This window comes from Apostichopus japonicus, chromosome 17 (genome assembly GCF_037975245.1).
Source record: "Apostichopus japonicus isolate 1M-3 chromosome 17, ASM3797524v1, whole genome shotgun sequence".
Lineage (NCBI taxonomy): Eukaryota > Metazoa > Echinodermata > Holothuroidea > Aspidochirotida > Stichopodidae > Apostichopus > Apostichopus japonicus.
Genome location: NC_092577.1, coordinates 32,364,067 through 32,379,667, shown reverse-complemented (window position 1 = coordinate 32,379,667; position 15,601 = coordinate 32,364,067). Strand labels below are relative to the sequence as shown.

At 37.9% G+C, this 15,601-nt stretch overlaps 1 protein-coding gene across 20 annotated transcripts in view; it reads left to right on the top strand.

The window, feature by feature from the left end:
- Window positions 1–15,601, top strand: part of LOC139954928 (protein scribble homolog) — a 121,899-nt gene that overhangs the window by 12,835 nt on the left and 93,463 nt on the right. For all 20 annotated transcript variants that reach the window (XM_071954931.1, XM_071954922.1, XM_071954941.1 and 17 more), the window contains exon 3: window positions 10,564–10,642. In XM_071954931.1, coding sequence (XP_071811032.1) covers window positions 10,564–10,642 — 79 coding nt within the window. The remainder of the gene's footprint in view (window positions 1–10,563; window positions 10,643–15,601) is intronic.

The following is a 15,601-nucleotide window of genomic DNA, read 5'->3' as shown; positions in this document are numbered from 1 at the left end:
CATGAATATTTATGAATGTCGATACTTATGTCTCTTCCATATGCATACGGTTGCCGAGATGGTTAGTATCTATAGCATACAAGAATCATCACATTTATAGAGTCATGAATATTTATGAATGTCGATACTTATGTCTCTTCCATATGCATACGTTTGCCGAGATGGTTTAGTATCTATAGCATGCAATCATCATATTTTTAGAGCCATGAATATTTATGAATGTCGATACTTATGTCTCTTCCATATGCATACGGTTGCCGAGATGGTTTAGTATCTATAGCATACAAGAGTCATCACATGAGTCATGAATATTTATGAATGTCGATACTTATGTCTCTTCCATATGCATACGGTTGCCGAGATGGTTTAGTATCTATAGCATACAAGAATCATCACATTTATAGAGTCATGAATATTTATGAATGTCGATACTTATGTCTCTTCCATTTGCATACGGTTGCCGAGATGGTTTAGTATCTATAGCATACAAGAATCATCACATTTATAGAGTCATGAATATTTATGAATGTCGATACTTATTTCTCTTCCATATGCATACGGTTGCCAAGATGGTTTACGATCTATAGCATGTATAGAATCATCACATTTATAGAGTCATGAATATTTATGAGTGTCGATACTTATGTCTCTTCCATATGCATAAAGCTTACATTTCCATTTGAATCTACCATTCTGATTTGTCAGTGCCTATTTGACAATCTGAGGAAAGAAAGTTAATCTAAATAACTCATGTTGCAACATGTATATATGTTGTGAAGGTGAAAAATAATGAAGGTCGTTTGGAAAGGCCTGGAATGTTTGAAAGAAAAACCCTGTGAGACCTACTGAACTGTAGAGAATTTTGCAAGCACAAGGAAAAAATGAGTAATTAATTCATTAGTTTCCTTTTCAAAGTGAACATTTATTTAAATGCTTGATGGCCTTTGTAGAGGAATGATGTCATTACCATGATTACTATGACGATGATAACCAACAGAGAAAAGGGAAACAGAAACACAAATGTTGCAACATTATATGTCTTTGGATATTAGTATTATCAATGATTAAATGTAGTCCTCAGAATTTCCCTTCCCCAAAGACTAAAAAAAAAGAAAGAAAAAAAGAAAGGAAAAGAAACCTAAAAAAGAAAGTAAAACACCTGCTGCTTTCATTATAACAGGATGTATTGAAGAATTTGTCAAGCTGTTAGATTTTAAATTTACATGGACAAGTTCAATCTCGTTTAACAGTTGTCTAGATGTTTTATGGTACTATTCATGACCAGTTGGGAGGAGGGGAGGGGCAGGGGATGAGGGTTAGGTTGGCCATGCTTATATGCCTTCATCATTTATCCCATCCCATCCCAAACACACCCCTCCCCCCATCCCTCATCTCAACCCACCTTTCACTGCCCAACCCATTCCTATCTGGGCTCATGAAAGAGAGAAAACGAACAAGGAAAAGCTAAAAAGCTGAAGCAGAGAATTATGAGGGACAATACTGATGGTCAGAGGTCAGGACAAATGTACCTGTAGTACGGTAATTGAAGTCAGAGAATGTTCTTCACAACAGTACTTTGACCAAACCGGTGGGCTAATTTACTCTGTGCCACAAGAACATCACAGTAGGGTACTGTATACATATTACTTACAGTTATATCCTGAGAGATTGCACATTCCTAATAACCTTTGGTATGTGTTAAATCTCTATTTGTGGATGGGTAGGATTTTGTGGAACTTATAAAGAGTAAATCTGTGCTGTTCAAACGTTGTCTTCTTAGCTGTGGCATGTGAAGGCCTCTTCTCTGATAGTTCAACCAACCCCCTGATTCAACTATTTATTGAACAGTTTATTATGTAATAGTCCTGCTTTGTGGTACTTAAATTCTCTTCCTTCTTGAGGGGATTATCTCGGCTTAAAGTTAACAAAGCGCTCTACATAACGGAGGAGGAAGTCCATTCAAAATCTTCGACAGGTCACCACTACTTGGCCGAATTGTTTACAAACAAGTAAGCAAGGGTTGGATCATAAGTTCTCCGTTTTTCCTCATTCAAAAATATAAAAGAAGCAAAAAGGAGAGAAAAAAAGAGAAAAAAAGATAGATGATTGAAAACAAAAAAACATAGAAAAGTGGAAAAAGCAGCAATGAAAGAGGTAAAAAGTACTAGTACAGTACTGTAGTGGAACAGTTGGGGCCCTACTTGCATGGTTAGGATACTGTGTTAGGATACTGTATACAGTGCTATGCTTACAGTAAAGTACCTCTATACAGTTTGTGATCTGTGGTAAAGATATTGTTTCGATCACAGACAGCAACATCTATATTGTATGTGCATTTGAGAACGATTAAAGTTCATTTGTATCAACAATTCATTTTGAATGGGGTGATGGGGATTATGGAGAGGGGAGGACGGGAGGGGGCGTGGAGGCCTGGAGGGGAGAGATGGAAGAGAGGGAGGAGGAGAGGGATGAGGGGATGGCAAAGTAAGTAAGTAAGTAAAACTTTATTGATCCAATATGGAAATTCGTGTACTCGCACGTACTATAAAAATTTGCAAATGATAGAAAAAAATATGACTGTACAGATAATATGGTAAGAGGGGTAAGAAATTAACGTTGAAGATTGCTGTTGAAAAGTTGAATTGCACATGGGATGAATGAATTGCGGTGTCTGTTGGTTTTCAAGCATGGGAGTCTCAGTCTCCCACTGCCCCTACTCATGCAACTGTCATGGAGATGGTCATGGAGTGGGTGGGCACTGTCCCCCCACACAGTGTCAAGTTTACACTGGATTAAGCATTGATAAACTTCGTCTACCGTAGGCTGGGAAGTACCGATCACCTCTTCCGCTTTCTTTCTAATTCCATCGATACGATCTCTTTCCGAATTAACTACATTTCCACCCCAGCATATAAGACAATAACGCCAGACCCCACAAACTGTAGCATTATAAAACATTTTCAAAATTTCAGAGCGAACATTAAAGTTTGACATTTTCCTGAGGCAATAAAGTCGGGAATTCAATTTCTTAACAAGAGTATCAATATGTTCCCCCCATGATAAATCATTGTTCAAAGTCACGCCAAGGTATACATTTCACTCGACACGTTTGACTGGAGTTCCCTTAATAATGGCTGGTGGTGGGGGATTAGCATTCCGCCGGAAGTCGATCACCATTTCTTTCGTCTTGGTAACGTTCAGTTCCAGGAAATTTGAGTCGCAGTATTGAACGAAAGACTGTATTTGGTTGTGGTAGGCACTGTCCTCAGACCCGTTGATTAATCCCACCAAGGCAGTGTCATCAGCAAATTTAATAAGTGAGCACCCTTTCTCCGAGGATCTGGCATCATACGTACAGTATATAGCGTGAATAGAAACGGTGCCAGAACTGTACCTTGGGGCGCCCCAGTATTAGAAAAGGTAATCCTGGAGCGGCAGGTTGGGCTGAGATTAACGGATTGCGAACGGTTTGTGAGGTAGCTCATTATCCATTGAACAAGGCCGATCGGGACTTTCATTTCAATGAGCTTATTGGCAAGTATATGTGGTTGAATAGTGTTAAAGGCGGATGAAAAGTCGAAGAACATTACACGAGCATTATTTCCACGGCAAGAACTTTCAAGATGGGAGTATAACTGTTCAAGGATTACAAGGATGGCGTCCTCGCAGCTACGACCCGGTTGATATGCAAATTGTAAAGGATCTAAAAATGGTGCTTCAAATGTTTTAAAGTGTTTCAAAAATATACGTTCGCAGACTTCATTGGTACGGCAGTGAGGGCGATGGGGCGGAGGTCATTGAGGCAAGATATGGTTGATGCTTTCGGAACGGGAGGGGCACGTAACGTCAGGCAGTCAAAGGCACATAACGTCAGGCAGCAGGCAGGCCTGTTGTTTCAGGATTGCCGGGTAGTACAGTAGGCGTGTATAATTTTTTTTTATTAAATAATAAATACGTCATTTATATAGCCCTAAATCACAAACAGTATCAAAAGCGTTTTACAAAACCAAAAACCATAAAAAGGAAATAAATACAGTGAAAACTAATAAAAACCTAATAAAAATAATCATAAAATACCAGAACTGTTATAAAATATCCACCAAAATATGATCGTGGTAATTTCATCCAACTTTCTTCGCTGAAAGATTGTGAGTAATCAGGAAAATTAGAACCTAATGATGTTTACTTTCATTGCCAAGAATTATAAATGTGATATCTACAATGTAAACATAAACACAACATTTTCACTTTCAAAGACAAACTTTTTAAGACATGCATCGTAATTAACAATACTATATCCTGAAGAAAGTAAATTGTGTTGAAAATACTATCATGTGCAGTACATGTCGTCATGGTTGTATGGGAAATGAGACTAAATACTGATCACAAATAATATTGCAAAATTTAATTCACTCATTGCTTACATGTCTCTTCACAACCTCAGTACTCTCACTTTACCGTGTCTAGAGTGAACTGGTAACCTTTTAAACACTGTTCGCCCTTTATGACCAGACCCCGTCGGTCATAGACCTCCCTTCTCATTCTACCATCTAAACATTTCGTTTTCACTCTAGAAACGGTAGGCTGAGAGTGCTGAGGTTGTGATGAGACAGGTAAGCTTGTCACTCATAAATATCTAAAACCTTCAAAAGTTTTGAAATTTTCCAGATAAATTGTGAACCTGTCTTGCATTATCATATTGTTTCAATGCAGTACATACAAGCATACACATCTTGATGTGTTGTTGTGCCTTGGATAGTACTACAGTAGTACATGTATGTACTGTGTACACCAGTGGTGGTTTTGGTAGGCATTTCGTCTGACAGGTAATTGACAATGTTTGGAACGTGCATTACTTCAGTAGATTTGTTAATGTCAATAACTTGTCACCAGATTTTTGAATAATTGATAAAATTGCTTTCGGAACTATTTCACGTAGGGCCATAACTGAAACGATGAAAAAAGTGGTTTGAATGTTCGTTCGTTCGTTCATTCATATTTAACGAACCGAGAGACAATGTACTTGTGTTTAATGTGAAATTGACATTGTGTGCATGTGTGTAGTACTGTATGTCAGGAAATGGAATATTAGTATAGGCAGTCACAATACAGAACTTTGTACCATATGTTAATTCAATTTTTCATGATAAAGAATATATTATGTAAATGAATTAGAATGTTGAATGTGTTTCTGCACATGTAATGTCGTGTGGAACACTTTGCGATAAATATACGCTCAAAAAATATAGACCAGCACAAATTGTGTAAAGATAAAGTCACTGCAAGCGTCTGTTAAATGTATACAGATTATTTGCACTAGGTGGTACAGTACATAGAACTAGGTACGTGTTGGAGGTGGGGGGGAGGGGTGATCGTTCGGGTACCTGGATACCTGACATGACAACGTTACCAGAAAGTCACCTTCAGAAACGTGAAGTATTCCAAGCATGCCAAATTAGAGAATGACGTGAAATTCACTACACACGAATTGTAACTAACAGATTAAAGATTTAAACTTGAGAGAATAAAAAGCAAAGTTGGACAGAGAAAGTGTTGGAAGTGTGCAATTTATCACTGGGTTTGTTTAATACGTAGTGAATTTGCTGAATTTTTGCAATGCCTCAGGGTGAAGCAAATCTCATAATTTATAAGTCTGTGTATTGATTAATTTGATTGTCGTAACCAGAATGATCAGTAAGTAAGTTTGACTGTACATGTAATATGTATACAAATAATACAACCTTGATGCTTTGGTTCCTCGCTTACCTGTCTCCCCACAACCTTAGCACTCTAACTTACTACCAGGCCTAGAGTGAACTGGATACAACCTTTTAAACCTGTAGACCCTCTACGACTGGTCATTTCCGGTGAAAGTATCACCTCATTAGACTACCACCCAAAGTTCTTTTTTCTTTCTTCTGGACTTTGGTATCTTTACTGATCTTTGTTTTCTGGAAGCCATCCCTCCCCCGTTTGGTCTTCACCAAGTGGTTTGACATTGGTTTTCACTGCACAGCCCAACAGATCTATAAGTATGCTTTTGAATTGTGAGTAGACAGGTAAGCTCGTCCCTCCTAAAGGTTCTAAAACCTGGTAAGTTTGGAATTTACTGTACAATTACTTTACTTTGAGGAGATAAAAAATCAGATTGTTGTTGGTCACTGTACTGTATGAAGCCCCAGGCCCTGCCTAGTATTTTATATTGTACTAAGTTAAAGGAAGTTGTTTGGTTGAGTTAAAACAATGGAATAATTTAAAAGCATTAAAGAATGCACTGAGGAGTCCAATATCATCATAGATGCCTTGAAGGAGCATTTCAAACATTTAGCATATTTTATTGGTGAATATCTTGAAAACTAGAACCGCTGTAGAAACATTTCTCTCACTCAAATTCATCTTTTTTTTTTTTTTTTTTTTGGACTATATAACATATTGAATCTCTAAAATTCTGCCTTCAAGTCGTCCTTTACGACTTAAACACTTTGACATAACTTGAGAATAAGACTTGGACACACTTCTCTATGCAATAAATGACCTGTGTGACTGGACCAAATGGTGACAGCTGTGACACTATGCATTACAATGCAAGTTCAGCTCTGTTCACTCATATTGTTGGACCAGTATAACATTAAATATTAGCATGTATACATATAGTATCAGTACTGACTACTATCTTTACGACTACTACCTTTACGACTACTTCCGTTACGACTTAACACATTGACTTAACTTGAGAATAAGACTTGGACACACTTCTCTATATGCAGTAAATGACTTGACTTGTGTGACTGGACCAAATGGTGATAGCTGTGACATTGTATATGCATTTTAATGCAAGTTCAGCTCTCTTCAATATTGTTTGATCAGTATAACATTAAATATTAACATGTACTATATACATATAGTATCAGTACTGACTACCAATGCTATAATCAATGTAAGAAAGTAACAAATTCTAGCCTTGAATTTGTTTTATCCTAGGTAAACCTCAGATTACTGCTGGTTTTATCCATGCGCAGAGAACCGTAACAAGTAGCGATTGTCGAGTGCGTGTTAAGGCCAGTGCACACACGCTGTAAATCAACAGACATTGTCAGTTATTTCTTAACATCTGTTAACAAAGTTTTAGCGTACAGTATGCCTATAGATAGTACTGTGGCCTCAACAATTGTGTGCCCAAGTTATAAAAGTGTCTTATAAGGGTTTCTCAATGTGTTGTAGGTTTTCTGCTTATAATAGCACACTGTAGTTGCTGGGTGTATGCTATGACGAGGGGAGCAAAGAATACAGTATTATAAGTGTTATCTAAAACAGCCCTATGTAGTGATTAATATTTATATCCTGTTCAATTGCAAAATCCCAAAAGATGGTAGTTTAAATTTTACTGTTTTTAGTGCACTACTGTACTGTAAACTGTATGTTTTTCCCAGTCAGTCTCACTGTTCAAGTATATATGAGCACCTGAGTGTACATTGCAACTGTGTATTTAGTCTAGCAGCTGGTTACTATAAGCCTGCAGTTTAAAACCTCACGCCACACGAATAATACGTTGAGCAGCACAGCTTGTTAAACAGTCATTTTTTGATGTCACTGTCGATGTCAAAATATGGCTAATACTGTACATGGAGGGTAATCTGCTACTGACTCAAAGAAAACAATTACAAAGACGACTCCTTAAAAGCCTGCCATTTCGTACTTTCCCTTATAGATCTTCTCAGGCATGGCCTTAAATTCTTCAATTTATTCTCAATATTTTATAATATAAAACATTAGCCATTATACAGTGTCCTTATGTGTAATAAAGTGTGGTTCCATAGTTTTGAGCCGAAACTGATGTTATATTTCTTATTGTATCTGATCAGTGTGCATGATTGATGATGACTGGTTCCAACTACAGGTAGTAAAATGTTGGCGGTACCTACCGTTATAGCCTGGGAAGATTTTTAAGGGATTTTTTTCTGGTTGTCCATGGCTTTCCATAGATTTGGTTGTCGGAACAGCAAATTTTGTTGGCCGTAAAAATGTAGCAGTGTACAAGAATGACCAGTATGCTAGTGCTGTGTGGGATGTACACTTTAGGAGAGAGGTGTACATAGATTGATGAGGAATTGGGTAACATTCTTTCACTCTGCATGAAATGACCCTCTTTGGGGTCACTGCTCTCTCCCTTCAATATCTACCGTTCCAATCCACCATTTTGTTCTGGTTGGAATTATATATATATATATATTGTACAGTATACAACTACAGTTTATAAAGTTCTACTCCTTTTACTATATTGTATTTAATCCTGTATGGTATGCATATGAGCCATTCACTACAGTAAGAGGGCATACATTGCCATTGTAGTGACTCCTGTGGACACCAGTGATCTTTAAAGTATGTAATTATGTACACATTCGTTTTCGTATCGGAGGTTTTCAATGGAGCGGTGCATTGTTCAGGAAGTTTTTCACCCAGTATAACTGACGGTAACTGTACCTGGAGGCGTAGATTAAAAGAGTTCAAACTGTACTGTAATGTGCAGTCAATATGCTGGTGTATGGGGCGATGTTTGTTATAACAGCTTCCGTTTTCTATGCAGTCAATGATACTGTATACTGTACCTACCAATGAGTCATATCCATCTGTTATTATTATAGACCTCTAAAGGTCATCTCATTATAATCTTACTGAGAAATTATATAATCAGCTAATTAACATAGTTTAACAGGAATGAGGAAAAAATGGATGTATTTGGAATCATGGACTTACAGTTTTAGTCCTTGGTAAATTTTTTATTATTAGAACATTACTTATTTTCTAGAGTTACTCTCCATATTTGACCTGTACTCTTGACATTCTTTTGTTAAACTATTTAAGAGGGGGAAGGTGTAATGAGAGGTTGACGGGATAGATGAGGGAAGGTGATACAGAGAAGAAGTGTTTTGTACTCCAGGCAAGGAAGGAATCGAATATTAGATTTATATACTCTTCTCTCTGTTAGACACTCCTGACATTGCCAACTTCATACAAGGGAAGGAAGTAATAACCATTCTTAAACCCTGGGGAGGGGGGGGAGAGGGGGTAAGGCAGGAAATAGGTGGAGGGAGAGAGCAGATATGGTGGTAGGAAGGATTGGAAAATGTGTGACCAGATCTAATGTATTCTGCACTCTTCATAAATTTTGGTATCATTTGACAACTTGGCTGGAAAAGATGTTCGAGAGACAGTGTGAGACGGTTATCAGTGTTACAGTGTTACCTCTTGGTTAGATCATTCAAATAATAAACAGTAACAGTACATATTCTAAAGATTTGTATTATCCAATGGATAGAAAATCTGAATCCTAAGGTACCGTTCCTAACGAAATCCGTCAGAAAAAATCCAATAAAAAAAAAGTATGATGTCCGCATGGTAAAATGAGATTGAAGGGCATTGATAGGAGGGGCCGGTCATAGAGGGCGCACAGTGTTAAAAGGTTACCAACTGGTTCATTCTAGGCAAGGTAGAACGAGGGTGCTAAGGTTGTGGGGAGACAGGTAAGCTCGTCAAATTTCGTAAATATCCAAACCACTTTAGTTTTGGGATTTACAGTACCTCATCGTATGATCATTCAATAAACCAGTGTTTCCCTAACTTTATCCCCCCACGAAACCCCTGTGGATGTCAGAGTTGTCCACGAACTCCCAACTTTTGGAAAAAGGATCTGATTCATTATTAGAACATACGCATAACAGTTCAGCTCTTTATCTTCACGACGTACTGTCATGCATACACCAACTTCACCAAAGTCAAGCGGCCTGTGTCTGTTTCATAATTCAGCTATTTATCACAAGCACGGTATGGTACTGCTATGGCAACATCTGCGTATGGAACGCGAAATGAGTTTGTCGATAGGGATGACTTTTGTACATTACTAAATTATATGATATATCAGATTTTAGTTCAACAAAAGGTACTCTAGTTTTGACTTTCAGAAACATCTCACAATTCCCCTGGGATGGACTCACGCACCCCCTGGGGGTTCATGCACCCCAGTTAGGGAACCCCTGCAATAATCAGTACATTAATGGCTACCCTTAATCATTTGTGTGCAAAGGTACTGTAGCAAGCTATAATTCAATTTGAGGTGTTTTCTTTTTAACGCTTGCACTGTAATTCCTGTTACACTGCACCATTAAAAAAGAAGGCATTGGGCTAAAACTCTCTGGGTAAGATGGTATTACTTCACCTCCAATAATGTGAACCAGTTTACTAGATAGCAGCAATTAGCTATTTGTTTTCTTGAGTCTTGAATGAAATACTCAGGAGGCAAAAAGAGAGAGTTGAAAAAAAGGTGACTGGGTTGCTGAAGGTCATGTTTAAGATTTACCAACTTGCTTACAGAAGCATGGTTGATTAGATATGTAGGACAAGAACTTATAATTACATAAGACGTTGTTTCTTGGAAGTATCCGAACCAGTGTTTCAAATTAGATTATTTTCTCCTCAGCTAGATTATGATGAAGAGTGACTGAGTATGATGGAGCTTGTAATGTGCTATTTATTTCAAATTTTCTATCTTCTTTTCTTCCTCTCCAGATATCATGGAAATTCCAGACAGTATCAGATTTTGTAAATGTCTCACACATGTTGACCTTAGTGGCAACCCTCTATCAAGGTAAGCTGTCACAGAGTCACATAATCCTTCTCCGTTTACTCAAATTCACCCTGTTCTCTTCTCTCTCATCTTCTTCGCTCCCATCACCTCATATCTTCCCCTCCCCTCTCCACACCTTTCCTCCCCTCTTCTCCCCTTTCCTTCCTTCTCCTCCCCACTCCTTCACTCTCCTCCCTTTTCCTTCTCTGCCCCATCGCCTTCCCTCTCCCCCTCTCCTTCACAACCTCTCTCCTCCTTCCCTCTCCCCATTTCCTTTCCTGCCCTACTCCTCCCCTACTCCTGCCCTCTCATCCCCTCTCTTCCCTCTCCTCCCTCTCTTCCCTCTCCTCCCTCTCCTCTAATCTCCTCCCCTCTCCTCCAATCTCACACCCATCTGTCCTCTCCTCCAATCTTCACTGCTCCATGCCCATCGTTCCTTCTCATTCTTCTACCTCTAGATTCAGGTGCATATATATCATCACTGCCACTAGTAATATTGGACTGTTTATTGCAGTAGGTGTACAGGTACTGTACACAGTGTTGTACATGCATTAACTACTCACATTACAAGCAATTAGAGCCAACTCTATATACAGTACAGTACAGTAGCTGTGATGATCAGTGCACAGTGTTGTCTTTACACACACACTTTGTGGTGTTGTGCTCAGCTTTTTAGAGAGGTTATGAACTTTTGAAACATAAGAAGAACAGAAATGCACAGAGGTATTCTAATCCTATCCAACAGGCTTTCTGTGTCTGACCCTAGCAATACATCAAACTTGAGCTGTAAACCTAAGCTCAGTCAAAACTATAGAATTTTTAATAACGAAAAAGGCAGAAAAGAGTATGGGGGGGGGGGGATTCACGGTCTTGAAACCTGATACAATATATACTGTATACTGTATGAATTCTCTAACCACTGAAGGAGAGGCGTGGTATAAAGTTTCTTTTATCCCAGAAAATAAACTGGGACCCTTTTATAAATAGTTGTACAGTAAGTCCCAAGAACCCCAAGTTTATTTAACCTTGACCTGCTTAAATTAAATTGTTAGGGGACACTTTGTTCTGTTCCTAATTTAGCTATTTGCTCGGGCAGAAAAACTCTGGGGTTTTCAACTCAATAGAACAAGGTGAAATTGTAGCCAAAAATATTGGTTGAATTTCTGTTACAATAGGCTTTGATAAGCTTTTATGTCTGTGAGTACTTTGTTGTTCAAATTCTTTGTTATGTAGAACTATGGGAATTAACAGTACCCCTCCTCCCCCTCCCCTCTTTGTCTTAAGCCCAATGGCTACAGGGCCAAAGCCATTAATGGTCATCACTTTACCTGGAATTTGAACATTGCCACTTAGGCTCATTTCACCCATGGTTATGAGAACAACTAACCAAAGTTCTGTAATCATAACAAAAAATTACGATAACTCGCATAACAATGGAATGCGGTCATTCCAAAATGCAGGTAGCACACTCCTGATGTGGTGGGACGGAATTTCAGAAAAATGAGGTAATTACATATGGGAACAAAGTTGAATTTTTCTGTTTTTGACAGTATAAATTGCCTTTAATGAGGATACTTTATGCACTATAAAATGTATCAATAGTAGTTCTTGAATGAAAAAAAAAATAAAACGAAAGTGTTCAATTCCGTCCCACCACATTTTTGAAAATATTTTTTTAATTTCCAAGGGGGAAAAAAATGATAATTATTTTTAAACACTCCAAACTATCAACTATGTATGTAACTGACACCTCTGAGTGGAGAAAATATAAATATTTTATCCTGGATAGACGGGGATAGTCCAACATTTTCGTGGTGGGACGGAAACAAGGTGTGGTGGGACGGAATTTTAAATGGAAGGCATTTTCAAACAGCATGTCTGGTCCAAAATTTACCTCTGTCACTTAAGATAACAAACTTATTCAGACTCCTTGAACACCCTACCTTATAACAATGTGATTAATTGATGATATATACTTCAAAATTTTATGTATCTGGATATTCCATACATACTGTACACATCACATCAGTTTTGAACCTCATGTGTCAAAACAACACATTTTTGGGTAAATTGAGAATGGGTTTTTTATCATGCATAAATAAATACCATCACCATTGAAATAGTCCTAGTTGTTCACCCTAGATTTCTTTCTTGGCCCTTTTGGCTTTCCTCAACTATCCATTGTAGAACATGTGCTTTTGAATTGATATCATCTGCTGATGAACAATGATCCACGTGCACAAGAAATTGACTTTAAAGTCAAGTTGTTATGGTACTCACATACTGAAGCATACAAGATAGAAGAGCTAGATTGCAAGAATTAAGGTAAGAATTCAGTTTGCTCCTCAATAGTAATATATTAATTTACCTCCAGTTCATGGTTATAGGCAATTCAGACAACTTTATAATTATGATTTAGCCTAAGCTGTTGCCTAACAGACTATGTTATATCGGAAAGGTTTAAAACAAAACTTATAATATAATGAGAGGTAGAAATGTGTAGCTTACAGTACTAGTGCTAGGAAGCAAACCTGTTAGATGAAATATTACATATTTTGCTGGAGTTGTCTAGCCTAGCAAATTAATGTTTTAGCCTAAGCTGTTGCCTAACAGGATATGGTATGCTGCCTAAGCTGTTGCTATCTACCATACTAAGTTGGGTTTTGAAACTTGTTGCCTACGATGCAAAAAAAGTGAACCAAAACACAATATAGGCTAGTTGAAATATATTGTGCAGGAAGTGTATACTGTCTATGCCTAGCAATTATTCAGCCTGTTCATAACTGCACATTATGAGGCCAACTCTCATGTCATATTGCATTTGTAATACACAATTCACAGGATAGTGAAGCCAACTTATTCTTTCTTTCTATTCACATGTTGGCATATGGGGGAAGACCACTATTGCTTCCTGGTCCCCCAACTTCTTAACAATTAAGCTAGAAATGTGTGTGGCTATACCCTCCACCCCCAGTCCTCTTTTCATGCATCCGGCTGGTAAGAATGTCCTTTTATCTCTCTTTGCAAAGCAGATCAATATGGAAAATCCTGAGCCTCAAAATGTGTCTGCTAGCAGATACATACGTTATAGGAAGGAAAAAGAAGGAGAGAATGGGGTGTTGACTGCTGAGGTATTTCCAGAATGGGAGTGGAGTAGGAAGAAAAGGCAAAGGGCCAACCAGAAAGCAAATAATCGAGCAGCGTACAAAGCATCCATTACAAATGTTCGAAATAACTTTCCGACTGAATAAGTCCAAGATATCATCGAGCATATTTAATATTTCACTCTGGACAGCATAAATTTCATTGTTGCTTATGAACTTCTTATGAGAGAAAACATAATTGTTTATTGTTTTCATACCTAATCAACAGCCTTTACATTGGAAAAAAATTCCGTCCCACCACATTCCGTCCCACCACATTGACATTCTTTCGGTAAAATTAACACAATTCCTATGCGTGAAGTATAATTTCTGCCATTGTTTCCCTAATGGTAGAAGAATAGTTCACCTCCATTTCAGTGTTAATAATTACTATGATATTGTACTACTTTTGATAATACTTACATAAAGGTTACATGTTCATGATTTCATGAGATTTAGCATTCCGTCCCACCACGTCAATATATTTGTGTTACCATGGCAACATCTTCAAATTTGTGTCTGTTTTTTTTGTGTCTGGTTGCAGTCTGTGACTGACCTGTTTGTGTGGATATCCTGATTCCTTCATATATGCTACATATAAAGTGGTATTATTGAAAAGGTCTATCAAATTCCGTCCCACCACAATTACGGTAATTTTGGCTTTGGCCCTACAGTACTACTCCATTGTATAATTTTGCTCTGTTGAATACATTGGACTGAAGACTGAGTACTGTGGCTGGTTTAACTTTGTGTTGTTGGGTTGTGTACAGTATAAGCTTTGTCTGTAGATGTTAGAGAACCCCAAGTTTTGATCTTACCTGATAACAGTAGATCGGTATCTATTCCCTGTCCAAGGGGAAGTAATATCGTCTTGATCATACAACGCAAAGTCTCGATGTAAGGGGACTGGGGTGGAGAGATAATCAATTTGGTTTTTGTGCCCAGGCTCTATCACGGGAGGGGAGAGGGGGGGGGGGAGGATTTTCCTTGACACAGATGAGGCAGGATTGTTGTTAACAGGCAAAACTGGTTTGGACATACATCCTTCCAGGCTTGTACTGTACTGTAGCTTAAACACCCTAGATATATTATAAAAATAAAATAAAAATATTATAATAATAAATGAGACTTATATAGGGCCAAATCAGTAGACAAAAGCCACTGCTCAAGGCGCTTTACAAAGAAAACAGATTAATATACAATGGTGTTTCTCTCTCCTTATATATTTGCTCACTATTTTATTGAAGAGTGCTAAAGAATGTACTTGAAGGACAATGAGATTACCAATAAATGAGATTGAACAAAAAAATATATATATATATATAATCATACTGTGTAGATGGGCATTATTCACCTTTAGGTCCCCCCTCCCCCTCCCCCCAATATATTTACTAAATTAATTAACATGCTAGTTAGATGTTTCTTAGTACAGTAGACATTAATTTCGGAAATCAAACATTCAAACATGGACTGGTGGATCAACAGTGCTGTGAACCACGTGAATAACTTTATTACTTGCAAAATCTATTTTTCCTGTGACTTGCAAAATGGACGTCACATCCAAGATACCTCCTCCCCCACTATTTTTCCCCGCCCATGCTTAAAGGAAAACTGAATTTTATAAATGTTTTAGGAGCTTCATCCCATTTATTGGGGAACATCATGTTACTTGGATGTGTTTAATTATAACCTGAATGGTATCACCCACCTCTCTGAGGGAGTATATAGTCGATCCATGCTTCCTTATATTTCCCAATGCTGTCCTCCCTCTTAGCTAAATTGTATCGTTGAATGACGTCAGTGCAGCTTCCTGACTTGAGAGCAGGTAAATATGTTC